Below are 25747 nucleotides of genomic sequence, written 5' to 3'. Positions count from 1 at the left end.
ATATCCCACTTGCTCCAGGGCAGCTAAGCTCATGTGCCATAACTATTGAGCCTGTGCTCAAGAGCCCTGGAGCCTCAACTGTTGAGCCCATGTGCCACAGCTACTGAAGCCCACATGCTGTAGAGCCTGTGCTCTGCAGCAAGAGTAGCCCTTGCTCACTGCAACTAGAGAAATAGCCAGCAACGAAGACCCAACACAAAATAATAAGTAAAATAAATGAATAAGTAAAAAAAAAAAAAAAAGTAGATTTCTTCAGAGGAAAAGTAGTACCTCATTTTTATTTCCCTTCTCCCTAAGTTCTTATCCTCTTATGTCCTGTCTGCCTTGGTAGTACTCCAGTACCTTTCAATAGCCTTTAAAAATAATTCTGTATAGCTTTTCTAGCTGTTTCAATGAAAGTTGGTCTGATACAAGCTTTCCCTCTTAGCCATGACTGGAAATCCTTCTCTAAGCCCACATTGTGAACTCCTCCCAATGGCCATTGTCATCCTGAGAATTGAAGTGATTTCTTTCTGTGTCATTGCCCCAGAATGTTGTCTTCTTTTCCTGGGGTTTGTGAAGGGCATATATAAATCTGGAGTTGTTCCTGGACATTTCCCATCTCCTTTCCAGTTAACATCTCCAGTCATTAAGTCATTTCCCTTCCAGTGTATTTAAAGGGATTGTGTGTGCCCTACTCACAGGGAGCCCATTAACCTAGTTAATGCTGCAGTTGGTACTTGAATAAAAAGGTGCCCTCATTATTTCTAGGGAAGGAAATAGTCTAATGATTACTGCCTTCCCGAGACTGAATTTGTGTCTTCTAGCTCCTTGAATTTTAGCTGAATTACCATGAAAAATAAACATGAGAATTCTGTGTATAAGAAGGATGGGAGCCTCAATATTCATGATCCTTTCAGCCTCTTCAAAAGTGGAAACAGTTTATAATAAGTGCTTTTAAGGCCTTAGAATAAATTTAGGCTAAAGAATGCAAATTTAATATCACTAAACCTAATTGGAAACCTCAAGAAAAAAAACAAGCAATAAAAAAACCTCTTTTGTAATGACTTCTGCCAGGGAATGGAAAAGAGATTCATTTTAAAGATGTCTTCAGAGAGAACTGAAGATATAAAGCTCATGATTTTTTTTTTCTCAACAGGTCACAAGAGCAGTGATTCCCAGGCTTTCTCAACAATGTACCCTATTTCTGGGCACACTTACCACTGAGGATAAATTCTTCTTTTTACAAGAAGAAAATTTTGGAGAAGAGCTATCTACAAGGAAAGGACGTATAGCTATTCAGAGAGGTAAGTCATTTGTTTAGAGGATGGGGAAAGAGGTAGCTCACAAAGAAAATACTAAAGAATATTTCATTTATTGTGAGTGGGACTTGACATGGATGGTATGCATTTCACTAAATATCAAGTTAAAAGATCCTTGTCATTGATGGTCTTCTAATTCTAGATTTAATTCTCAGTTCTTTTACTCACCATCTGTGTAAATTTGGACAAGTCATTTAAATTCTCAGAGCTCCAGTTCTTTTATCTGTAAGAAAAAATTTCGTATGAAAATGCTTTGCCAATGGGAGAGTATAATATAAAAATAAAACTGTTATTATTTATTGTTAATAACTATTATTTGCTGCTGTTATAAAATTCTATGGAATAAGTTAGCGGCCCTGTGTCTCATGGTGCATTTGGTCTGTTGAGCTTGGTACTGTAAACTGAGGGCTTTGTCCTGAGTGCCTGGAATGGAAGGCATTTCACACCTGCCCCCCAGTAAAAACAGCATCATACCCTTCTTTCAACTGCAGCTATCTGTCACCTACTTTTTGAAACTTGGAGGAAAGGGTGAAAGTTAAAGACAAGACCAAAGATGAGAAAATAACTACCTGTATTATTTGTTACAACAAGCATTATATTCAGTGTTGTTTAATGCATACACCAAGCCTTGGAAAGTGGGTTTTATACCTACCATGACATTTTTTCTCAAGAGACAGGATTCCTTAGGGAATCACTTAAAAGCAGATAAAAACCATTTTGTTTTATAATGATTGGGAAGATATTGGATGGAAGGAACTTGAAGTTCTTAATTTTTTCTAATGTTTTTGATGACATGTACAGTTTCTATAATGACAAAGTGCCTAATTAAAAATAAATAATGGATTAACAAAATCTTTGTTGAGCATGTCTTATGAATTAGGTACTATTCTAGATGCTAATTCCCATCATGAATGAAACAGGTGAAGATCCCTGCCCTCATGGAGCCTATTCTAGTATGGAGAGAAACAAATAATAAATAATGTACACAATAGAGAAATAAATTAAGAGTAATCAGGATATTAGAAGCCAGTAAGAATATGGAAAAAAGAAAAAGCAGAGCCAGGTAAGGGAATGTGGAAATATGCTGGGTGGGTGGGAAGATAGATTTCAGGGTTAAGTGAGGTGGCAGGGTCTGCCTTATTGAGGAAAGACAGGAATTCTGGGGTTAGCCCTGGTGTGTTCCAAGTCGAGAAGGAGCTAATACGAAGCTCCTAACAAGGGAACATGGTGATGTCCCAGACATTGCCAGGAGGCCTATGAGCAAGAGTAGAGTGGATGGGAGAGAGAGTAGCAATGTCAGCTTTAGAGGAAATAATGTCATTTCCTTGGTTTAGATACATAAGAAAAGTTACCTTGTCTTCTTCTTGTCTCTCTGGCTTATTCTAAGTGTCTTTCCTCTGCAATTAAAACACACACATGCACAATAAGTAAACTGTACCTCCACCACTCTATCAGTTTCCGAGTGTTGCTATAACAAAAGACCACAAACTGGGTGGTTTAAAACAACAGAAATTTATTGTCTTTTGGTTCTGCGAAAGTCCCAAATGAAGGTAGGGTCATGCTCCCTCCCATGGGATGGGAGGGTGTCATGGTGGTGGCAGTCATTGGCTGGCGTTCCTTGGCCTGAACTGGGTCACTCCAGTCTCTGCCTCTGTAGGCATGTGACATACTCCCTAAATGTTTGCGTCTTCCCTTGGTGGTCCTTTCTTTTTAAGGAATCCAGACATTAAGAGTCTAACCCAGGAGTCTACAGTCTCTGGGATCCAATGCCTGATGATCTGAGGCAGAGCTGATATAATAATAATGCTAGAAATAAAGTACACAATAAATGAAATGTGCTTGAGTCAATCCTGAAACCATCCTCCCCACCCACCATGGTTCATGGAAAATTGTCTTCTACGAAACCAGTCCCTGGTGCCAGAAAGACTGGGAACTGCTCTAGTATGACGCCATCTTAACTATGACATCAGCAATCACCCTATTTCCAAATCAGTTCACATTCTGAGGTACTGGGGGTTAGGAATTCAACACATCCTTTGGGGGGACACATTCAACCATGACAGTACCTAAAATAATATGTAATAGTCATTATTATTCCCATCTTGCAAGTAGAGAAACAGGCTCAGAAAGCTTAAATGACTTGGCCAAGGTCAGAGCCAGTAAGCAGAAGAGCTTGGTTAGTGCTGTTTTTATCATGGACGTATCAGTGCTTTTATCAGTGCGATTTTACCATGCTGTGACAGTGACGTAAGGATGGAGGTGACAGAGCACTGCGCAGGTCGAGGGCAGGCATTACACACGTACGCGCATTGTGGTCCTCATCCCTACTGCTTACCCCTAAGGTAGCTCACAATTAATACTCTACCTCAGCATTCCTGTCAGAGGGAAAATAGGTACCCCTCCATAGCCCACTCCCCATTTTGCATTTCATTCCATAGCATGATAAACCTAGGAAACAGATGCTTTTTCCCTCCTTCAGGATTTTTTCCCGGGAAAATATTGCTACAATTTCTGTGGCATGTAGAACATTTTGTGACAGGACCGCATGTTTTTTTTCTCACAAAACAAAGGAAAAAAAAATACAACTCTCTGAATCAGTTGGCATATTGCAATAAAATTAGGGGATTTTGAAAGCATTTAATATATTTTGCTTTCTCATTATATTTAAGTATTTCTTCTTGACATAAAGCTTATCTAGCCATTGGTAAGCCTGAAATCAACTCTAGAACCTTGTTTATGCTCAGTCTTAAGACTAAGGGAAACACCAAAAAAAAAGAAGGATACAGCGAAACTGAACTGAACACTTTGTCACAGTGAGCAGTGACATTGCTATGGAACCAAACTTGGGTCCACTCACCCTTGTGCAGTAAAGCAAATCTCATACCAGGTTCTCATGAGGGGAAATACAGCATTTATTGTAGGGCACCAAGCAAGGAGAACAGGCTACTCATGGTGGAAAGACCCAAACTCCCTGGCAGCTTTTCAGAAGGGATTTTAAAAGCAGCGTGAAGGAGGGGCCCCCAGGGCATGTGATCAGCGCACAATTCTCAGATTGGTTGGCATCAAGGTGGAGTTTCATTGGTTGGCATCAAGCTTCATTAGCCTTTTGGTTTCAGTCGGTCTGGGGTCTATGTTCTTGTGGTCAGTTTTCATCTGGAGCTTCCTGTAAAAACAAACTAGGAATGTGTATCAGGCCTTTATCTGTATCTTTCAGGGAACCTTCAGTTTGATGAGTCTGCAATGTGTCAGATTTATATTCTAAATTATTAGCAATTTCCTGGCCCAACAGCTCTTCTTTGTTTCTATATCTTCACATTTCCTTATCATTAACTCTTGAGTCAGCCCATAGAGACTCAAGGGAGGCCTGGGAGACTAAAGCAAAAGCCTTTTACTTCAAAGTACAGGTACACAGGGGCTTTTTTAGGGTTTCACTTTTTTTTGATACTCCTCAATCTTGAGGGGAACAGGTTCGGGAAAAGAAAGGAAGCAAAGTTTTGGATAAAGGGATTAATCATAAACTCAGCAGAGAAACTCAGTTTCGGGGGGACTTGGTTTCAACATCCCCTGGCCAGGCTGAACACATGAAGTCTTCAGAGGCAGGGAAGTCATAAGGTCAAAAGATCAGAGCTGTATCAACAAGTCTAGTGGGAGACTAACTGAGTGGTTTAGAAAATTGATCGGGTGAGCGTTAGGGAGGCCTGATATTCTGTGGGCCTAACTGCACGGGGCGGGGCCCCAAGAAGGAAGTTGTTGGGTAAGACTGGGCAGTCCCATACCTGCTTTTCCCAAATATGATCAGTAGCTGTTTTTTTGTTGTTACATAGTCTACAAGTTTCTTTTCAAATTCCCTGCTTTTTACCTCAACTCTATTCTTATTCCCCCTACATTCTGGGACTTTTCTTTCCACTTAACAGCTGACTGCTTTAGATCTATGTGTAGAAGCATATGTTCTTCTTAGTATCAGAAAAAAGTGGGGAAAAACTGCCTTTCTTCCAAAGATGCTTCTGCTGCTGCTGCTAAGTCGCTTCAGTTGTGTCCGACTCTGTGCGACCCCATAGACGGCCTCCTACCAGGCTCCTCTGTCCCTGGGGTTCTCCAGGCAAGAACACTGGAGTGGGTTTCCATTTCCTTCTCCAAAGATGCTTCTACTCTTTGTTAAAATTGATTATCTGTGATCCTGAAAGTGTGTGGAAAGAGCAGTGTCTTCATATTTTAATACTAAACAAAAATGACCCCTGGCCTTTGATGTCACCACCACAGAAGGCCACTCCCCAGAGCACTGCTTGGTCACACAGTTCTGGCAGGGGGCAGAGGGCTCATGAACACAGGGGCACCCGGTCCACTTGTGATTCTCCAGCCACACAGGTAACTGCAGGTGAACAGTTGCTGCTCTTCCTGCTGCTGCTGATGGTGATGATGATGAAGGACCAAGCAAATCAGGGGTCAATGATTAAAATTACTTCCCTGAAACAGACATTATGGCAAAACACTGGAGTTTCTATAAGAAAGACTAAAGGGTGACAAACACTAGAAATGACTCTTTGCAACCCCCTGGACTGTAGACCGCCAGGCTCCTCTATCCACAGGATTCTCCAGGCAAGAATACTGGAGTTGGTAGCCATTCCATTCTCTAGGGGATCTTCTGAATGCAGGGATTGAACCCAGGTCTCCTGCATTGCAGGCAGATTCTTTATCATCTGAGCCACCAGGCTCTAGGGGTTTACCTGTGCTAGCTATTTCATATAAAGGGAATCATGCAATATTCTTTCTGTGTCTGGTGAAGCATTTGTTTTCTGTTATAAGTCATTTATTTCTTTCAGTCTGCTCCTAGCATTGCCCTTGGATAGCTGAAATGCTCTGGGAAAATTAAAATCTCTAATTAGGACCTAAGAAAACCTCTTCAGGAATATCTACTTCACCTTGGTTGCTGGTGAGCTTATGAGACAAATAACAGTTGAGAATGAAGTTACTGACTTTGCAAGGATATGAAGAATTGGACTTTACCTTATTCACATCTATCTTGAGGCTTGGTCCCTTCCAGCAGCATCTCCAGTTTATGTCTTGTATAGTGGTCTGGACACCAATTTATCCCATTATCCAAATGAACCTGTAATTGATATTTTGGCATCAGGATACTAGAGATTATATTGCTGGCCTGAACAACAAAGCATAGTTTCCCCCCAGGGAGTAAAATGATACTAGCTGTTGAAGACGAAAATTTGAGAAATACTTTACACTCTCCTCTCTTAGGGAGGCTGCTCATCCTCCCTCCTCTCTTCCCTCCCTGATGAAATAGAGGCTGCCCAAGAGGGCTTTGGGATGCAGACAGAAGAGGCTTGAAATAAGATGCCTCTCTCATCTGCCGGACGTAATCCAAGATGAGCTGCACAGATGAAGCTGGCAGAGAAATGGGGAACCGGATGGCAGACAAGGTTCTAAGGGATCGAAAATCCTAGCTAAATCCTTTTGTGGGAGCAAAAGAGCCGGCTGGTCTAATAATGCGGAATCCAAGAAATAAATTAATGTAGTGCTAGGGGTTTATCGAGTGAAATTTCTTTTCTGTAGACCCCCGGGGGTGTTACTAATGTGTTCTGTGGGATGACAGTTAAATATGAGACAAATGATGACTTGTCTGCACCAAGTGGTGATTATCATTTACTGTTTTATGTGCTAGGTGAGATTGAATCATTGACTGCCTGCTCTGAAATATCTCTTCCGGGAGCCTGAAAATTCCACTTTAGAGTAGCTGATGGATTTGATAGGGTCCAGCAATGACAGGGATGGGATGGAGCATTTTTGTTGATTCCTGCTCCCTTCTCTCCCTCCCTCCCTCCTTCTCTCCTCTCTCCCCATCTCCCTCCCTTCATTAACCTGTAAGGAACTTGTTGTAAACCAGACCTTGTGCTGAGGGCTTTTGTTGTTGTTCTTCAGTCCAGCTCTTTCTGGCCCTATGGACTGCAGCATGCCAGGCTTCCCTGTTATTCACCATCTCCTGGAGCTTTCTCAAACTCACGTCCATTGAGTTGATGATGCCATCCAACCATCTCATCCTCTGTCACCCTCTTCTCCTGCCCTCAGTCTTTCCCAGCATCAGGGTCTTTTCCAGTGAGTGGGCTCTTCGCATCAAGTGGCCAAAGTTTTGGAGCTTCAGCTTCAGCATATGTCCTTCTAATGAATATTCAGGGTTGATTTCCTTTTGGATTGACTGGTTTGATCTCCTTGCTGTCCAGGGGACTCTCAAGAGCCTTTTCCAGCACCACAATTCTAAAGCATCAATTCTTTGGTGCTGTGCTTTCTTTATGGTCCAACTCTCATATTTGTACATGACTACTGGAAAAGCCATAGCTTTGACTATACGAACCTTTGTTGGCAAAGTTATGTCTCTGCTTTTTAATATGTCTAGGTTTGTCATAGCTTTCTTCCAAGGAACAAACATATTTTAAGGGCTGCTGCTGCTGCTACTGCTGCTAAGTCGCTTCAGTCATGTCCGACTCTGTGCGATCCCACAGACGGCAGGCCACCAGGCTCCCCCCGTCCCTGGGATTCTCCAGGGAAGAACACTGGAGTGGGTTGCCATTTCCTTCTCCAATGCATGAAAGTAAAAAGTGAAAGTGAAGTCGCTCAGTCGTGCCAGACTCTTAGCGACCCCATGGACTGCAGCCTACCGGGCTCCTCCGTCCATGGGATTTTCCAGGCAAGAGTACTGGAGTAGGGTGCCATTGCCTTCTCCAGTAAGGATGTGAAATGAGACCCTGCCACCCAGGAGTTCCTGGTCACTCCCTTTTTGTTTTCTCTCTTTTGCTTCCTGTTCTTCTACTGTTACAGAGAACTGCAAGCAGCTGTGTGTTTATCCATCTCTCATAGTAGGAAGTAGCTGCCAAAGGCCAGAGTCCTTCCTGCCTTTGAGCCTTTAATTCTATTGATAGCATTGCCCTAGCAGAAATTTATTGAATTGAATTCAGATATGTAAAGAGATAACTGGATAAAATACAGTTAGTGATATTTGAGCAAATTTTGCACAGTGCTTGGAAGCACATGGGGCAGAGTCAACAGTTGCCAAAGGCAGCCGCGGGCCTCCTGCAGGTGTCACTGGAGCTGTCTTGAAAGATGAGAAGGAGTTTGCCAGACAAACAAAGGGGGTGCCCAGTCTCCTGAGGTCTCACCTGCGTGAATGTTTCCTGGGAGGTCATCCTCTAATCCTGCCCTTTTCTTTCTTTAATGAAATTTCAAACGAAGTAAGTGATTCTGCTTGATTTGCCAGTAGCTTTGGGTCAAGTCTGGGATTAAGTATGGGCTTCCCTGGTGTCTCAGTGGGAAAGAATCCACCTGCCAAGAGACGCGAGTTCAGTCCCTAGGTCGGGAAGATCGCCTGGAGAAGGAAATGACAAATCACTCCAGTATTCTTGTCTGGAGAATTCCATGGGCAGAGGAGCCTCTTGGGCTATACCACGTGGTCACAAAGCGTCGGACGCGGCTGAGTGACTAAACAACAACTGAAACAGTACCGGTGCCTTTCCAGAAGGTGACAAAGCTGGTTTCTTCTAGGGCCTAAAGCCCCTCTCCCACCAAAAAAAAAGAAAAGTCTGTTGATTTCCTCACCCCTAAAATGCAACCTGCTTTCATCTTCCTTTTCCTTATTGAAATATTAAATATTCAAAATTTCATTTCCTAAACGAGTTTGATTTGGAGCCAGGATTTCACTCCAATGATCCTTTCACCCTTGCAGCAAACACACCCAGAGAATGCCTGTACTGCTCTGGAGTGGACACTTACAGAGACCCAACAGGGAGAGACTTTCTGCTCCTAAAGAGCCTAATGCTGTGCTTAATCACTCAGTCGTGTCCAACTCTTTGCAACCCCATGGACTATAGCCCGCCAGGCTCCTCTGTCCATGGGATTCTCCAAACAAGAATACTGGAGTGGGTTGTCATGCCCTCCTCCAGGGGTTCTTCCCAACCTAGGGATCGAACCCAGGTCTCCCACATTGCAGGTGGATTCTTCACTGTCTGAGCCACCAGGGAAGCCCAGAATCCATACCAAACAAGAAGCGAACATCAGCACAGAAGTGCTCCTCTTCTGCCCTTTACTATTAAAGCGAAGTCTTCCTTGCACACAGAGTTGACATTGACACTTTTTGACATAGCTGACTCTAATCCTGAAGTTTTAAAAATTAATTTATTTTTTTGCTACACTGCATGGCTTGTAGGATATTATTTCCCTGACCAGGGATCGAACCCAGGCCCTCGACAGTGAGAGGGCAGTGTTAAACACTGGACCACCAGGGACATCCCTGAACTGAAATTTAGAAGTTTCAAGGCCCAGGGAACAGTGAAAAGAACCATATTCACTACCAAAAGATTTACCAGAAGAGCATCTTTAGTCCAAACTTCACTGGCATATATTTTAAGAAACCTCGGAAAGTCCTTTCTATGCAGAAAAATACCCCCCAAAAGGAGCGTTTACCCAAAAGGAGCATTTATTATTTGGTTATGTATATTCATGTATTTTAAGAGCCTGTATCATTTTATTTTCATTTATCTATGATAAATTTCAGTGTGTTGTAGAACTTAAGAATTTTCCTAGGACTGGAACCCCAATTTATAATTCTGATGATTACACAGATGAGGATGTCACTTAGCAAAGCCCATCTTGTCTTCCCCATGTAGTTCCTTTTTAAAAATATTTATTTATCTTTGGTTGCACTGGGTCTTTGTTGCTGCGCGTGTGCTTTCTCTAGTCGCTGTGTAAGTTCACTGCGGTGGCTTCTCGAATATTGCCGAGCATAGACTCTAGAGCAAAGGCTCAGTAGTTACAGCACACATGGGCTTAGTTGTTCTGCGGCATGTGGAATCTTCCTGGACCGAACCTGTGTTCCCTACATTGGAAGGCAGATTCTTTACCACTGGACCACCAGGAAAGTCCCTTATGTAATTCTTGAGTTGGGCCGCATTGCAGGCAGATGCTTTACCGTCTGAGCCACCAGGGAAGCTTTATTATAGGTAAGGTTGCTCACCCAAACTTCCCTCTTCTCTCTTGCTTTTCCAGTCATCAGCCTAGCTGTGCTTCAGTTCAGTTCAGCTACTCAGTCATGTCTGATTCTTTGCGACCCCATGAATCGCAGCATGCCAGGCTTCCCTGTCCATCACCAATTCCTGGAGTTTACCCAAACTCATGTGCATCGAGTCAGTGATGCCTTCCAGCCATCTCATCCTCTGTCGTCCCCTTTTCCTCCTGCCCTCAATCCCTCCCAGCATCAGGGTCTTTTCCAATGAGTCAACTCTTTGCATGAGATGGCCAAAGTATTGGAGTTTCAGCTTCAGCATCAGTCCTTCCAATGAACACCCAGGACTGATCTCCTTCAGGATGGACTGGTTGGATCTCCTTGCAGTCCAAGAGACTCTCAAGAGTCCTCCAACACCACAGTTCAAAAGCATCAATTCTTCGGCACTCAGCTTTCTTCACAGTCCAACTCTCACATCCATACATGACCACTGGAAAAACCATAGCCTTGACTAGACGGACCTTTGTCGGCAAAGTAATGTTTCTGCTTTTTAATACGCAGTCTAGGTTGGTCATAATTTTCCTTCCAAGGAGTAAGTGTCTTTTAATTCCATGGCTGCAATCACTATCTGCAAAGAACTTCAAATCCAAATGCCAAGTCTTTCATAATTCATTCTCTGACGCCTCCCACTCTTCCCAGAAGTGGTTTTTTTTCTTCCTCCAAACATCCATAGCACTATGGTCCCTTCATCCACCCATACACACTCAAAACCTAACATTTTCTACCTGGTTTATAATTTTTTGGTAAATATACCTCCTACTAAATAATATTTCCCATGGAGCCCGTGATATTTTCTTTATGTCTTTATATATGTCTCATCTCCTCTTCCCTCATCATTCCCTCTTCTCTCATCCCAATAGCTGTCTCAAAATAAAACAGATACTTGGTAATAATTCACTAAATGGAGTCAGTGGATGGAATTTCCATCTCAGTAAATGTATCCAAGAATGTCTACATCTTTTCCAGATACCATAATCCATAGCATAAATCTTTATACCAGTGTTTCCCAAAGTATGTTTCATGAGCAACTATTCTGAAGAATGTTTAAAAAAGAATTCTTAAAATGTCTATGGTTAAAAACGCTTGGGAAATTCTAAACAAAGTTTTAAACAGAATTCTTACTGTAGGACTTCTCACGTTGTAAGCATTGAGGAGTTTTAGTTTCAGAGTCTAAAATGAGGCAGTAAGGCTGTGTTCCTTCTGTAAGCTTGAGGGGAGAATCCCTTTCCTTGCCTTTTCTAGCTTTTAGAGATGTCTGCCTTCCTTGACTCATGGCCCCTTCTCCCATCTTCAAAGCTGGCAATGTAGTATAAGGATGGAAAATTTTTTTGTTTTTCCCTTCTAGGTTCTTTGGCTAATCTAATAATTAAATTGCCATATGAAAGTCTGTTGTTGTTGTTTAGTCACTCAGTCACATTCGACTATTTACGACCCCATAAATTGTAGCCCACCAAGCTCCTCTGTCCATCGGATTTCTCAGGCAAGAACACTGGTGTGGGTTGCCATTTCCTTCTCCAGGGAATCTTCCCAACCCAGGAATTGAACCTGCATCTCTTCTGTCTCCTGCATTGGCAGGTGGGTTCTTTACCACTAGCACCACCCGGGAAGCTATGATAGATTAACAGGAAAAAAGCAAATTTAATTTTGTATATATGGAGGTCCTGTAAAAATATGAAACTCAAATCACCAAAGTAGGAAGTTTTTATACCTCTTAGACAAAGGAACAATAAATTTGTGCAGCATAGACAAAGAGGTTTGGGCTTGGGGTAGTAAATTAGTGAAGAAATAACAAGTTTTCTTTGCACAGCCTTCTTGGTCCTGAATTCCCCATGTCTGGTGAGAAGGATGCCTTCTATCCCCCAGGGAGGATACCTTTCACATGGGAGACTTATTTCCCATTTTTAAGGGTGACATGTGAAGGTCAAAGTGCCCTTTTTGCACTGGCTCTTTCCCAAGTAACTTTAACTCAAAATGATCAGGGTGCCCAGATGGCGTATTTTAGGGTGGCATATTCTGCTTGCCTTCAGTCTTATGTTCCAGTCTCTCTCCCTCTCTGACCTCTGCTTCTGTCATCACGTCTCTTCCTATGACCCCTTTAAAGGTACTTGTGTTTGCATTGGGCCCACCTGGAAAATCCTTCCCATGGGATACTCTTCCCATCACAATGCCCTTAATTTAATCACCTCTGCAAAGTTCCAGTGCACAGAAGATAGCACTTTCACAGGTTCTGGAGATTAAAAAGTCACCATCTCTGGGATTCCTGTGTCTGCAGCAGTTAGGGGAATAAACCTTTCATTCCTCGACGGCGAACTGGATGGAATACCCACCACCAGCTACACCATTATTTCTAATGGAAAGGGAATTCTGAGTTGTGGTGCTAAACAAGTTCACATCTGCAATACACAATCATGGATGAACTGTGAACTCTTTGTATAGCAACCTCAGCAGTTATGACAGTAAAAATCGCTGACAGCCATCCTACACCCAAATCTGCCTAAACTCTTCTCTCACAGTCCCAGGTATATAGCCCTTGTTTTCACAGTACATCAGACAAATTTTATGATAGAACTGTCCACTAGGATTATTTTTCCCTTGAGAGTTTTTCATGACCTTTTAAACTGTTTACAAATGTGAACCTGTTATACATCATTTTGCAATGAGTTTATTCTGTGTACAGGAAGCTGTACACTTCTGGTAGTCTTGTTTTTAGCCATGTCTTACCCACTGCCCCATAGACTTGAGTAACATCTATCCAGGGTTATAGTCACTAAGTAGGGGCATGATGCAAATGGTAAACTAGAAACATGGTACATGAGAAGCTTGATAAAGTTTGAAGACTTGTGGAAAGAGGTTGACTATGAGGAAGAATAGAAATATACAATGGAATATTACTCAGCCATAAAAAGGAATGAGATTGTGCCATTTGTAAATGGACCTCAAGACTGTAATACAAAGTGAAGTAAGTCAGAAAGAGAAAAGCAAATATATATTAACATATATATGTAGAACCTACCTAGAAAACTGGTACAGATGAACCTGTTTGCAAAGTAGACAGAGACACAGATGTAGAGAAGAAACATATGGACACCAACAAGGGGAAAATGGAGGTGAGATGAATTGGGAGATTAACATATATACATGTTGATACTATATATAAAATAGATAGTTAATGAAAACCTACCATATAGCACAGGGAACTCTACTCAGTGCTTTATGGTTTCTATGGTGGCCTAAATGGGAAGGAAATCCAAAAAAGAGGGGATATAGGTAAACATATAGCTGATTCACTTTGCTGTACCACAGAAACTAATACAGCATTGTAAGGCAACTATACCCCAGGCAGATGTTTTTAAAAATCAAACTAGAGATGAAAAAAAAAAGCTGACCAAGGGATAGAATTATGAATTGAAGTCTAAAGTCTGTCATGTTTTAAAAGACTTTGTGGGGGAGTAAACCCATAAACATTGTCCTGTGCAAAGGAAACCAAGTTACCTAAGGAAGCTACTTGATTTCACATAACTAGAATGAGAATACTTCTCCCTAGTGTCAAAAAATTGGATTTTTATTACAAAATACAGCCATGAAAGATCTTTGAAATGCCATACAGAATTACATTATCAGGCATTAAGAGGGAGCAGTGTAAAACTGATTGATATCAGCCTCCCTTCAGCCCACACAGACAACATTGTCTCATGAGACACCAAGTTCCTCCAAGGCAAGGACATTGTCTCATTAATCTTTGAGTCCCCAGCCCTCACATGTAATTTGGCATGTGTCATAGTGTGTAATTTGGCATATTATCATAATGTTTGTTGATCACCAAGTAAAATGGTTGCGAAGTTAGTCCCTTCCTGTATGATGATTCATTTTGAGGAAATTATGTTTGAAAAAGCTGACAAGCGAGGGGTGTATGAGAAAAGAGAAGGAGTGTGGTATGTTGAGATTCTCAAAGAAGATGTCTAGAGATGTTCTTCATTCCCAAAGTGTTCATTTTACTACAGTTATACTAAAGTATTACATCAAAAAAAAACCACATATGCACTATCAATAGAGAACAACAAAAGTATATTGAGATTCTGATGTTGATATTAAGTTATGAGAATCATTCTTCAACTAAATTGCATATGTTACTTGTGGTATACCCACTATTGCATACATAATCTTAAGGAATCACTTGCAAATAATCAAATTTGGCAATTACTAGATCAAAGAATTCTGACAGGCTACTATGTTTTACTTAGAAGATTAGGAAGACAAGTTTTGTCATTTTTGTATTCCAGTTGGAGCATTCTCTATTCTGCCTCCACTGAGATTATGAATTTTCTGAGGACAGAATATGACTTATGCCTCTTTTCTCTCCCCAATTTATGTAGCTCAATTTTGTGGCCTTCATGGGCATTCAGTAAATAAGTAGTAGAGGACTTGGATTAAATGGAAAAATATACCATTGTGAGCACTGTAAAAGTCAGTGTGGGTAGGCATAACAGATTAGAAACACATTTGCATGTATCAACTATATTGATACATTTTCAGGACCCTGTCCTAACATTTCACATAGGTTGGGTAGATTATGCTTCGCAGTATACCAATAGAGCCTGTGAAAGAAAACATGTATCTGATTCCAGGTGGATCTAACAGAGGACTTTTGTAAGTCAGCCCTAGAAAATTGCATTCAAAAGCAATATTGTGTCCTTTATAACAATATGACAGTGGTACCAAAGAAAAAAGTAGTGAAGCTTCAGAATATCCAGTTGTTCAGTGATGATGGAATTTAAGGTTACCTTTAACAGAGTTGTGAAGCTAAGGAAGCAGCTAAGAGGTGCATAAAAGGAATCAAAATTGAATAAAGAACTGTAAATATTATACCTTATGTTTTAAAAATAACCAAAATGAAAAGTAAAACCATGGGGGATAGAAGTAGTCCTCTGAGAGTGGCTTGACCTCCTCCTGTGGTTTGACCAGCTTGGATACATCTGGACTAGTCTAAGTAGAGAGATGACATTTGAGACTGATTGTCTTATCAATAAATTCAGTAACCATAGAGAGGGATGGAAGTAATAACTTTAGAGATTTGTATTGTAATGTTGAGGAAAGGTGTAAGAAAAACATTCAGTTTCATCGTTCTACCTGAGATTTTTTGTGAGCAACGTGGGTCATGAAAAGGGTATTTTGAATTTAAGAAAACACTTCATACTGGGATGTAAATGTAGGGAGGATATTTAACTTGTTTAACACAGCCACTGTGATATGGGAGTTTCAAGGCATAGAAGTGGGTGTAATCACAACATGGCTTTAATATGCAGGGAAAAGATGTACAAATGCTTCATGACAAAATGTTATAAGAAACAATTGATAAAAACTATACAAATTGCAAAGATCCAAAGTTAGAATTTTGTGGAAGCACAGAGAAATGAATGCTTCAAAAATGTGATTGGAATTTGAAAAAGTTTAATAAAGGTAAAAAGATATAAATGACATTATGATACTAAGACAATTTAGGTGATAACTTGGGCTTCCCGAGTGGCTCAGTGGGTAAAGAATCAGCCCACAACTCAGGAGATGCAGAAGATGCGGGTTCGATCCCTGGGTTGGGAAGATCCCCTGGAGGAGGGCATGGCAGCCCACTCCACTATTTTTGTCTGGAGAATCCCATGGAGAGATGAGCCTGGTGGGCTACAGTCCATGGGGTTTTAAAGAGTCAGACACGACTGAAGTGACTGAGCACATACACAGGTGATTACTTACCCAAGTAGAGAGATAGTTGCCAAAGGAACCTGTGGGCATAAGCTAGAAAAACTCATGGAACTTAATTCTTCTAAAGAAACGGAACTTAAAATGGAAATGTGTTATAGCTGGGAAAGTAGGAGGATAAAAATTGACCTTATATAAATGCAAACATTTCAAAAAATGATTTTTGCCTTAGTTTGGCAAGCCAGGAAGATTTTTTTCTCTAATAATCTCTACAAGGTAAACACTTTTGAATTACTTGGGAAATAATACAGGAATAAAAGAAGACTTGGATCGTAATGATATTTTTTAAACCTGTTCTCTTATCATAAAAATATTATGAGAAATTAGACTTACACTAACAGATTACAAATCTTGGGTATTCATGAGCTTTTGAAATTGAAGAGATGTGAGAAAGTTGTATATTTGGCAAGATATATTTTTCTTATGCATAGTTTTAAAATTATGTCGTTTTACTCAGAATAAACATTGACTTTATTACTACTAAAAGAGAAAGCATCCCTGAGCTAATTCTGCCTTTCCTTTTCAGGTATGAGGAATACAGTAAATTTCTCCCTAGGGGTAGGGGTCAGCAATTTGATGGAGACTGTAATTCACTGAATGTGCAGTTTTGTGGACTGTGAAATGCAATAATGATTTCAGGGTTTTATTACAGGTATTACTTTGTCTCCTCCATCTCTTCCATTTTATTACATATCATATGCATCAACATGATGAAAGGTAATGTGTTTTCTTTCACTGAAGTGGAAGACATGGAACAGAATTGGTAATATAAGTGCGGCCCACTGTTTTTTTCCAGTGTCATAAGCTTTGTGCTCATAGTCTGTATGCTATACTTTTTATTTCAGTAACATTTAACAAAATCTTGGCCATGGAGGAACTTAAACTTACACAGAATGTCCATACTGAGTCTCTGAGTGCTGATGTTTCAGGTATGGTACGAAGTGGCTACTCTGAGTTGCAAATTAAAGAGACAGAAGCCATCTCTTCCCTATTGTTTTGAGTGGATTTAACTACAAATCCGTACAATAACCTCAACTGTGTGGGACACAGTGAAACACCCGGATGTAAGCGAGCAAAGCAAAGGCAGCAGAACAGGAGCCATTCATCCTCTAAACTCCTGGGGGACTTTCCTAGTCTTTCCCTCAGCACCTAGTGACTCTCTGCATATAATCTTATCATGCTAGATGATCTAATTTCCTATCTCACAGGCACAAGAAGCCATAAATTAGAAAGGAGAAGGAATCATGAGAATTAAGATTCACCAACCTAATAAGAGGGTTTCCCAGATGGTGCTAGTGGCAAAGAACCCATCTGCCAGTGCAGGAGACATAAGAGACGTGGGTTCGATCCCTGTGTCAGGAAGATCCCCTGGAGGAGCCACTCCAGTATTCTTGCCTGAGAAATCCAATGGACAGAGGAGCCTGGTGGGCTATAGCGCATGGGGTTGCAACGATTCGGACACAACCGAGTGACTAACACACACACAACCTAATAAGAAGAGACAGTTAAACACGTGAAAGAAGGAGGCAGAAAACTTATTTTGAAATAGGCACAAAAATGTTTTAAGGCAGAAGGGCCACTGATAGAGACAGACCATCCTGTCTACTTCAGTTTCTCTTCAAGTTATTGCATCTGAGGTTAATAGTAATAGCCCTGAGACATCAAGACATTAATTTATATTCTACACAATGTATTGTTTATTAAAGAAAAATTTTCTGTTCAAAATGCTTTAATTTTTTAAAATTTTGATACTGATAGGGATAACATTTACTTAACCTCTTCCTTCAGTCTGCTTTGCTCAGCTTTAGTCGCTAAGTCACGTCTGACTCTTTGGGACCCCATGGACTGTAGCCTGCCAGGCTCCTCTGTCCATGGGATTTTCCAGCCAATAATACTGGAATGGGTTGCCACTTCCTAGTCCAGGGGATCCTCCTGACCCAGGGATTGAACCTGTGCCTCTTGCATCTCCTGCATTGGCAGGCAGATTCTTTACCACTAGTGCCACCTAGGAAGCATTATAATATAGAGCATTAAATGAACCTTAAAATACATCTGTTTTTGTCACTAATAATCAGAACATTTTGATATTCAACTTCCATTTCCTCTCTTGTTTTCCCCTCAAAATTCCTTCAAAGGAATTACATGGAAACTACCAACAATTGGATTTACCCTACCTTCCTTGGCAGAGATAAAAATGATATGTGTATACTAGTCCATTCTTGCTGGTTCATGTCCTGGGTGTTCAATGTTTTCATTTTATTTTATCCAGAGCAATTTTCTCTCCCTTTCAAAAAAGGAGTTAGGTTGAAAATAGCATATTTAGATGTTTATATATTTTTCTCTTTGAGAAAATAGAAATCTAAACAATGGCAAGTGAGAACTTTGGAAAACATTCTGCATGATGCCTGCACTAAACGTCCCTTCCTTTTCCTCCTCAACACACTCCCTTGGGCCAACATGGCTTTTCAGTGTGTTTGTGAAACCCTGTCCTGAGAGTAGCTTTCTGTGACTCAGACTGTGAAGCTTTTACTGCATCTTTAGGGAAATACAAAGTCTATGAGATCTCCCTATTTCCTTATATTGTTTGGAGTAAAAAAAAAAATTTTAGGACATGTATTTTATTTTTCTTGATCAGGTGACTCAGTTGACAACATTATTTCTTATATTTCATCACTAGAAATCACAATTTCACTTTGCTGTGTGATTCATCTACACAGTTCTACAGTTATTTATTGTTATCTGGAATATAAAAGGGGCTTCCCTGTGTGGCTCAGATGGTAAAGAATCCACCTATAATGCAGGAGACTCACTCAGGTTCGATCCCTGAGTTGGAAAGATCCCAAAAGCATTGGTTTCTCAAGTTTCTGTTATCTTAACCCCAAATAAACCAGGTTCTATTTTTGGATTAGGGGGAAAAAAAGCATATATACTACCATATACATAATGGCAGTATACCTCCTATCTGTTTTAAGCTATTATTTCTTTGACATATGAGAAATTGTCCAGCCCATTGGCCATGAACCTCGATAGAAAGATGAGAGAAGGCAATTTCTCCTTAGGGAATTTATACTATTTTTGATCTTTGACTCTAGCCTTTAATTGGGAAAGAAACAAACCTGTAATGATCTCATTCCTACACTTCTGTAATACAGCAAGATATTTCTGTCTGTTCGTGGACAACGTATGGGTAGTATTTAATACAGGAATGGTAGTGGGGTACTTGCTAGGTTGTGTCCAACTCTTGTGACCCCATGGACTGTAGCCCACTAGGCTCCTCTGTCCATGGGATTCTCCAGGCAAGAATACTGGAGTGGGTTGCCATTTCCTTCTCCAGGGGATCTTCCTGACCCAGGGATTGAACCTGGGTCTCCTGTGTTGCAAGCAGATTCATGGCCATGAGGGAAGCCCAATGCAGGAATAGGAAGGAGAAAAAAAGAAAGTATTTGTTGAACTGCTTAGTACCTGTGAAAAAGCAGATACATGAAACCGTCATAAAAAGAGCTCTTATTCTGTTCTTATTGGAGTTGTTTTGATTACCTACTGTGTGCCAGGCACTGTGCTCTACGTTACTTCACAAGTATCATTTTTTTCCTTGGAGCCATGGCTTTATTGTCCACAGGATGGAAAGAGACCATTTGTCTGTTTCCCATGCTGACTTAAAAAAAGGCAGAATAGAAGACTGTTGTCTTTAAAGTTGAAGGGGAAAATAAATGGCATAGAGAAAATAATGTACTTTAAAATGAGGCCAAAGAGTTACCTTAGGGTGCTAATTTTCATGCTGCTGATTGGCAATTCAAATGTAGAAAAACCTGAGCAGCCATAGATCACTTTCAGTTCAGTTTAGTCACTCAGTTGTGTCTGACTCTTTGCAACCCCATGGACTGACTACAGCACCCCAGGCTTCCCTGTTCATCTCTCCCGGAGCTTACTCAAAACTCATATCCATCAAGTCGGTGATGCCATCCAACCAGCTCATCCTCTGTCTTCCCCTTCTTCTCCCACCTTCAGTCTTTCCCAGCATCAGGGTCTTTTCTAAAGAGTCAGCCCTTTGCATCAGGTGGCCAAGTACTGGAGTTTCAGCTTCAGCATCAGTCCTTTCAATGAATATTCAGGACTGATTTCCTTTAGAATTGACTGGTTGGATCTCCTTGCAGTCCAAGGAACTCTCAAGAGTCTTCTCCAACACCACAGTGCAAAAGCATCAATTCTTTGGCGCTCAGCTTTCTTTATAGTCCAAGTCTCACATCCATACATGACCACTGGAAAAACCATAGCTTTGACTAGATGGACCTTTGTTGACGAAGTAATGTCTCTACTTTTTAATATGCTGTCTAGGTTAGTCATAACTTTTCTTCCAAGGAGTAAGCGTCTTTTAATTTCATGGCTGCAGTCACCATCTACAGTGATTTAGGAGCCCCCCCAAAATAAAGTCTCTCACTGTTTCCATTGTTTCCCCATGTTTGCCATGAAGTGATGGGACCAGATGCCATGATCTTCGTTTTCTGAATGTTGAGCTTGAAGCCAACTTTTTCACTCTCCTCTCTCACTTTCATCAAGAGGCTCTTTAGTTCCTCTTCACTCTCTGCCATTAGTGGTGTCACCTGCATATCTGAGGTTGTTGATATTTCTCCCGACAATCTTGATTCCAGCTTGTGCTGCATCCAGCCCGGCATTTCGCATGATGTACTCTGCATATACCAGCCTTGACGTACTCCTTTCCTGATTTGGAGTGGGAATAGATCACTTAGGTTTAGTCAAAAGTTTCCTACATTTTTCACTCATCAAGCGGATTCCCTTGATCTTTATCAGCTTCCAGGTTTTTGTCTGTGTTTTGGTGGGCTCCTTCTCGTCTCTTCCAAAACAGAATGGCACTTTGGGGAGGTCAGCCCCCACAACGAGAGGCATAGCAGACAAGACAGATCCTAAAGGAAGTTACCTCCAGACGTAGATGCTTCCCCTAAGATACACTGTCTTGGGAAGATGATCTGAAAAAACAGCCTTGGAATAAGGTACTTCCCACAGAAATGTTGTCAGGGTGGCAAACTGAAAGTAGAAGAAATGCTGAACTTCTGTGGCAAACACCGTTTAAATCTTTTTTCATACTTTTGGTGGTATGTTCTTTTTGAAAATGAGGGACTGGCTTGGTTAGAGAGAATCTAACATTTCTTTCTGCCCTTAGTTTGAAGTCTAACCAATACTGGTGGGACTTATCCCTTGTTCCCGAAGAACTTCTCAAGTTTCCTTCCAGAAAGAAGTATTCTCTCCCCTGAACTTCCAAGAACAGATTTCATGTCACTGAAAGCTAACTGAAGTTTCTAACTTTTAGACTCCCAAGATGGGGGTAGTGACTCTTTCCAGAGACCTGTCAACCATAACACGGAAATATTCTTTTGTTCCCGTGCTTGATCTGGGAATAAAAATGGATTTTATTTTTATTATTTACTTTCAAAAAGTAGAAACTTTAAAACATGCAGAAGTCTATTTTTATCAAGTTCATTAGAATGAAACAGTTTCCCTCATATCTTGATGATTACTCCAGCTTCTTGATTAGCATCCTGGATGCAATATTTGTTGCAGGTTCTCCTTTCTTTCTGGCTCAGCATTCATTGGTGGTGGTGGTTTAGTCTCTCAGTCGTGTCTGACTCTTGCGACTCCATGGACTGTAGCCTGCCAGGCTCCTCTGTCTATGGGATTCTCCAGCAAGGATACTGGAGTGGATTGCCATTTCCTTCTCCAGGGGATCTTCCCGACCCAGGAATCAAGACCCGGTCTCCTGAATTGCAGCCAGTTTCCTTATTGACTGAGCTACGCATTCATTGAGGACGCTCTAAAAGAGTATAGCCATCCCCCAGAGTGCTCTCATTCATTTCATTATGCTAGTGATAAATGGGATTAATTTATTTTCTTCTGCTTTTTAATTAACCTAAAACTTATGTTTTTTTCCTATGAAATATTGCTACACAGTGAAATTTTCATTAATCATCAGCCAGAATAGAAAGAGAAGGAATGGCTCTCTCTCTCTCTATGTTTTTGAGGGTAGGGGTGAAATAGAATAGTTTTATTGCTTTGCCAGTTAAAGGGGGCCACAAGGGCTAATGCCTTTAAGACTCTGTGAGCCTTTCTTCCAGTATTAACACTGTTAACTTCTAATAAGCATAATGGGAGCATGGGTCACTCTATGCAGGATCTATAAGTTGCCTTAGGATAAAAGTCACCTAGATGTTTTTGAATATGCTGATAATCTTTTCACTGATTCTGTAAGAAGCCACTCCACTTGCTCATCAGATATTATTATAAAGAACAAGGGGTTACAAAGAGGCCTATCACACTGTAGCTTTTATGTATCCTACTGTCTTCTAGAATTTTCAATGTAAAATTAATGAGAACACAGAGTACTCAAGGTTTTTTGTTTTAAATATATTTTATACAGCAGTTTTAGAGTCACAGCAAAATCAATGTGATATTTTAACTTTAAAATTCTACTTATACAAAAATAACTTCATTGAGATATTATACACACATAAAATTTACCTTTTTAACTTGTACAATTCTGTGTTTTTCAGTATGTTCATGGAGTAACCATCACCACTCTAAGTTCAGAATTAAGATTTACTTTTAAATGATGAAAGTAAAATGCCATTTAAAAAATTTAAAGAAAAGGAGAAAAATATCCTTCAAACTCCCCGTTCTAACCAAATTCTTGTCATTCTTGGTGCATTTTATTTTAGATTTTTTAAGCATTGAGATATTTTTATGACTAATGATGAGAGTGTTCTATGTCATTATTTAAAAATTTGAGAGTAGATGGCTTTGTCTCTTTAAGCTGCTCCCAGTGTGATGAAGTGTGTGGTGATTCTTACTGTGGTGTGGGGACATGAAATTATTCAAGTGAAGAAATAACTTCATGGCTGTGTATCCTGTGGTGTGATGCTGTTTCTCTTGGTATTTGAGCATTTTCAGTGCACTGCTGAGCTTTAGACTTTTGATCACTAATAGTGAATGGGTGTCTTTTATTCCTACGGTATGAAAACGTTAGAAGCTGGAATGTCCTTAGATGATGGTGTCTCCTTAAACTCAGGGCAGACTTGGTATTGAGTATTGTAAAGGAGTGATTTCAGCAAGCATCAAAGAGAGGACTGGACAGTAAGTATGTAAGAGTGAACAATAGGAAAAAGACAGTAAAACATTCATAGTGGATTTAAACACGTTTACAGAAGTTACAGAAATGGCACAAAATATATGAAAAGGTGCTCTGAGGTTATGAATGAAAACCTTTTTTCTGGAATCAGATTAAGAACAATTGAAAAAAATGGATAACTATAAATGGAAAGGAAGTACTTGCACTATGAGAGTATAATCGTTCAACCTTTTAAGAGGCTAATTTGATAGCATTTATTAAGATTTAGAATAACTCATCTTTAATTGGAGAATAGTACTCTTAAGAATTTTGCAGAAGTAATATCACTGTATATAAAAATACATGTATATAGATGTTCATTGAAGCCATAATTCAATAACAAGAAATTGGAAAGAACCTGTTACTTGGCAGTAGGAAAATTGGCTAAATAAATTATGGTTCAGATAGCCAATAAAAAGGACAAGGTACATATATATGTATTGCCCAGTGCAGATGTGTATGTGAAAAAGTAGAAATATGATAATCCCTCTTTTATTTTTTAAAAAGTGTGATTGTAGGTACGTCTGTTTATGTGTAGGAAAACAGGGGTGGGGGAATATTTTACTTTTTGTTTTATATGCTTTTTTTCCAATTGATTGGATTGTGAGTGATTTTTACTTTCTTGCCCATGTTTATTTTCTTCCCCTTTACCACCCCATGTTTCTCGAATCCAGAATTAGGAAAATTAAGTGACATTTTTATAAGGCTCTTGCAAAGAATGCAATAATTTGAACCAAGCTGTCAAAATATTGCCAAGTAGAACTCCTTAAGGAACCAGCTTTAATGAATAGCTAACTGATTTCTAATTAGGATATTAGCAGTTTATATGGAAAAAGATGTTTCTAAAGTGGGTGGAAATAGTTTTCACTTAGGTTAAATCTTTTGAAGTAATTTTTATTTTTCTAATCATAAAAGTAAAATGTCATTAGAAAACACTTTGAAAAAAAATTTTAAAAGATAATAAAAATTACTTGTAATTCTTTCACCTAGAGATAATAATAGGCTAAGTCTTAAAACCTCATCTGTGCCATCAATTTGAAAGTTCAAAAAGATTTTATTTTCAGTGAGAGTATGCTTCACCTTAATCACCTTGTCTAATTACTGAATTAGAGAGGGAATCCATACAATCTTATTGAAGTTTCCTGAAATGTTTCCTATAGAAAATTAGCTTTGGTAATGTTCCACGTTATAAACAGAGTTAAAAGAGAAGGGTAGAAATGCTGGAAGGTGAAAAAGAAGGGAGCTCGAAGGATAGACAAGTGTGACAAGCAAATCCTATATTTTCACGTAATTAAAGAAGGGAGTAGAAGTGTCTGTGATCAAACCAGCCAGAAAAGAAATTTCCCTTTGTTTCTCCCCTCCTGCTGATGGTGCTGGCAGACAACCAACAGTCACTGAGGAGCTAGTGAGAAGGGAAAGGCCCATCAGTGAGGAGTACTTGTATTATTTGGCACGTGCACGTGTGGTCAGTTGTGTCCAACTCCTGCAACGCCATGGACTGTCGCCTTCCAGGCTCCTCTGTCCATGGGATTATCCTGGCAAGAATAGTGCAGTGGGTTGCCATTTCCTCCTCCAGGGGATCTTCCCAATCCAGGGATCAAACCTGTGTCTCCTGCATCTCCTGCGTTGGCAGGCAGATACTTTACCACTGCGCCACGTGGGAAGCCCGGTGTTATTTGGTACCTGGAGGGTGATCGTCTGAGGGACTCGAATCCTCAGGATATACTCATACTTGTTGGGGGAGAGACTGGATAACAGAGTTAACCACCCCAAGCTTCTCACCCCTGGTACTGCTCCTTAAGTCTTCTGTTTGCCACGACAGACCCCGATTCCTCCCTGATAATTAGTCCATACATCACAGGCAGGTCTGGTCAGTGGTTTTGTGCAGTCCCTTCGTCCCCTCACTCCCAAGGCCAGAATCATATATTGTGCTGTGCTACCAGAGGCTAGAGCCTTGAGTTCTTTCTAACTCCTCAGCACTTTTACTAGGCCATCCTCACCTTAAGGATGGCCCATAAATTTTGTTGTCCAGTGCAAAACAAAAACATGGGCCCCTTGTTCAAAAATTAAGAATTTTAAGTCAAAGCATTAGAACAAGTGGGGGCCTTTTGGAACTGCAGGATGCAGCCCCACGAGGCTGGCTCTGCTCACCTTAGCCCCATCTGCTGAACAGAGGGCACATAGATAGTACCCCCATTCTGGCTCCTTTCCTTTTCTGAGTTCATTTTAGTACTTACTATCTACATGGGGCTATGGGTCTGCTGATCCTTGGGACAAACCTGTTCTTTGAGAAGGACAGGTATTGTTGGGGAGGAAAACATTCTTTTTCCTACTGCCCTCTTTTGATTCTCCATCTGGGACCCTGTAGATTGTACTAACAAGGACAAATTAACTAGGGGAAAAGAAACAAACATGTGTTAACGTCTGCAAAACACTTACACATGGGCATACCCGGAA

General features: G+C 40.5%; 1 protein-coding gene across 1 annotated transcript in view; it reads left to right on the top strand.

The window, feature by feature from the left end:
* CRACD (capping protein inhibiting regulator of actin dynamics) overlaps positions 1–25747 on the top strand; it is a 224706-nt gene that overhangs the window by 89816 nt on the left and 109143 nt on the right. The window contains exon 3 of the mRNA XM_025290025.3: positions 1139–1286. Coding sequence (XP_025145810.1) covers positions 1139–1286 — 148 coding nt within the window. The remainder of the gene's footprint in view (positions 1–1138; positions 1287–25747) is intronic.

This window comes from Bubalus bubalis, chromosome 7, assembly GCF_019923935.1.
Source record: "Bubalus bubalis isolate 160015118507 breed Murrah chromosome 7, NDDB_SH_1, whole genome shotgun sequence".
Taxonomy (NCBI): domain Eukaryota; kingdom Metazoa; phylum Chordata; class Mammalia; order Artiodactyla; family Bovidae; genus Bubalus; species Bubalus bubalis.
This window is presented reverse-complemented; position numbering and strand designations above follow the sequence as displayed.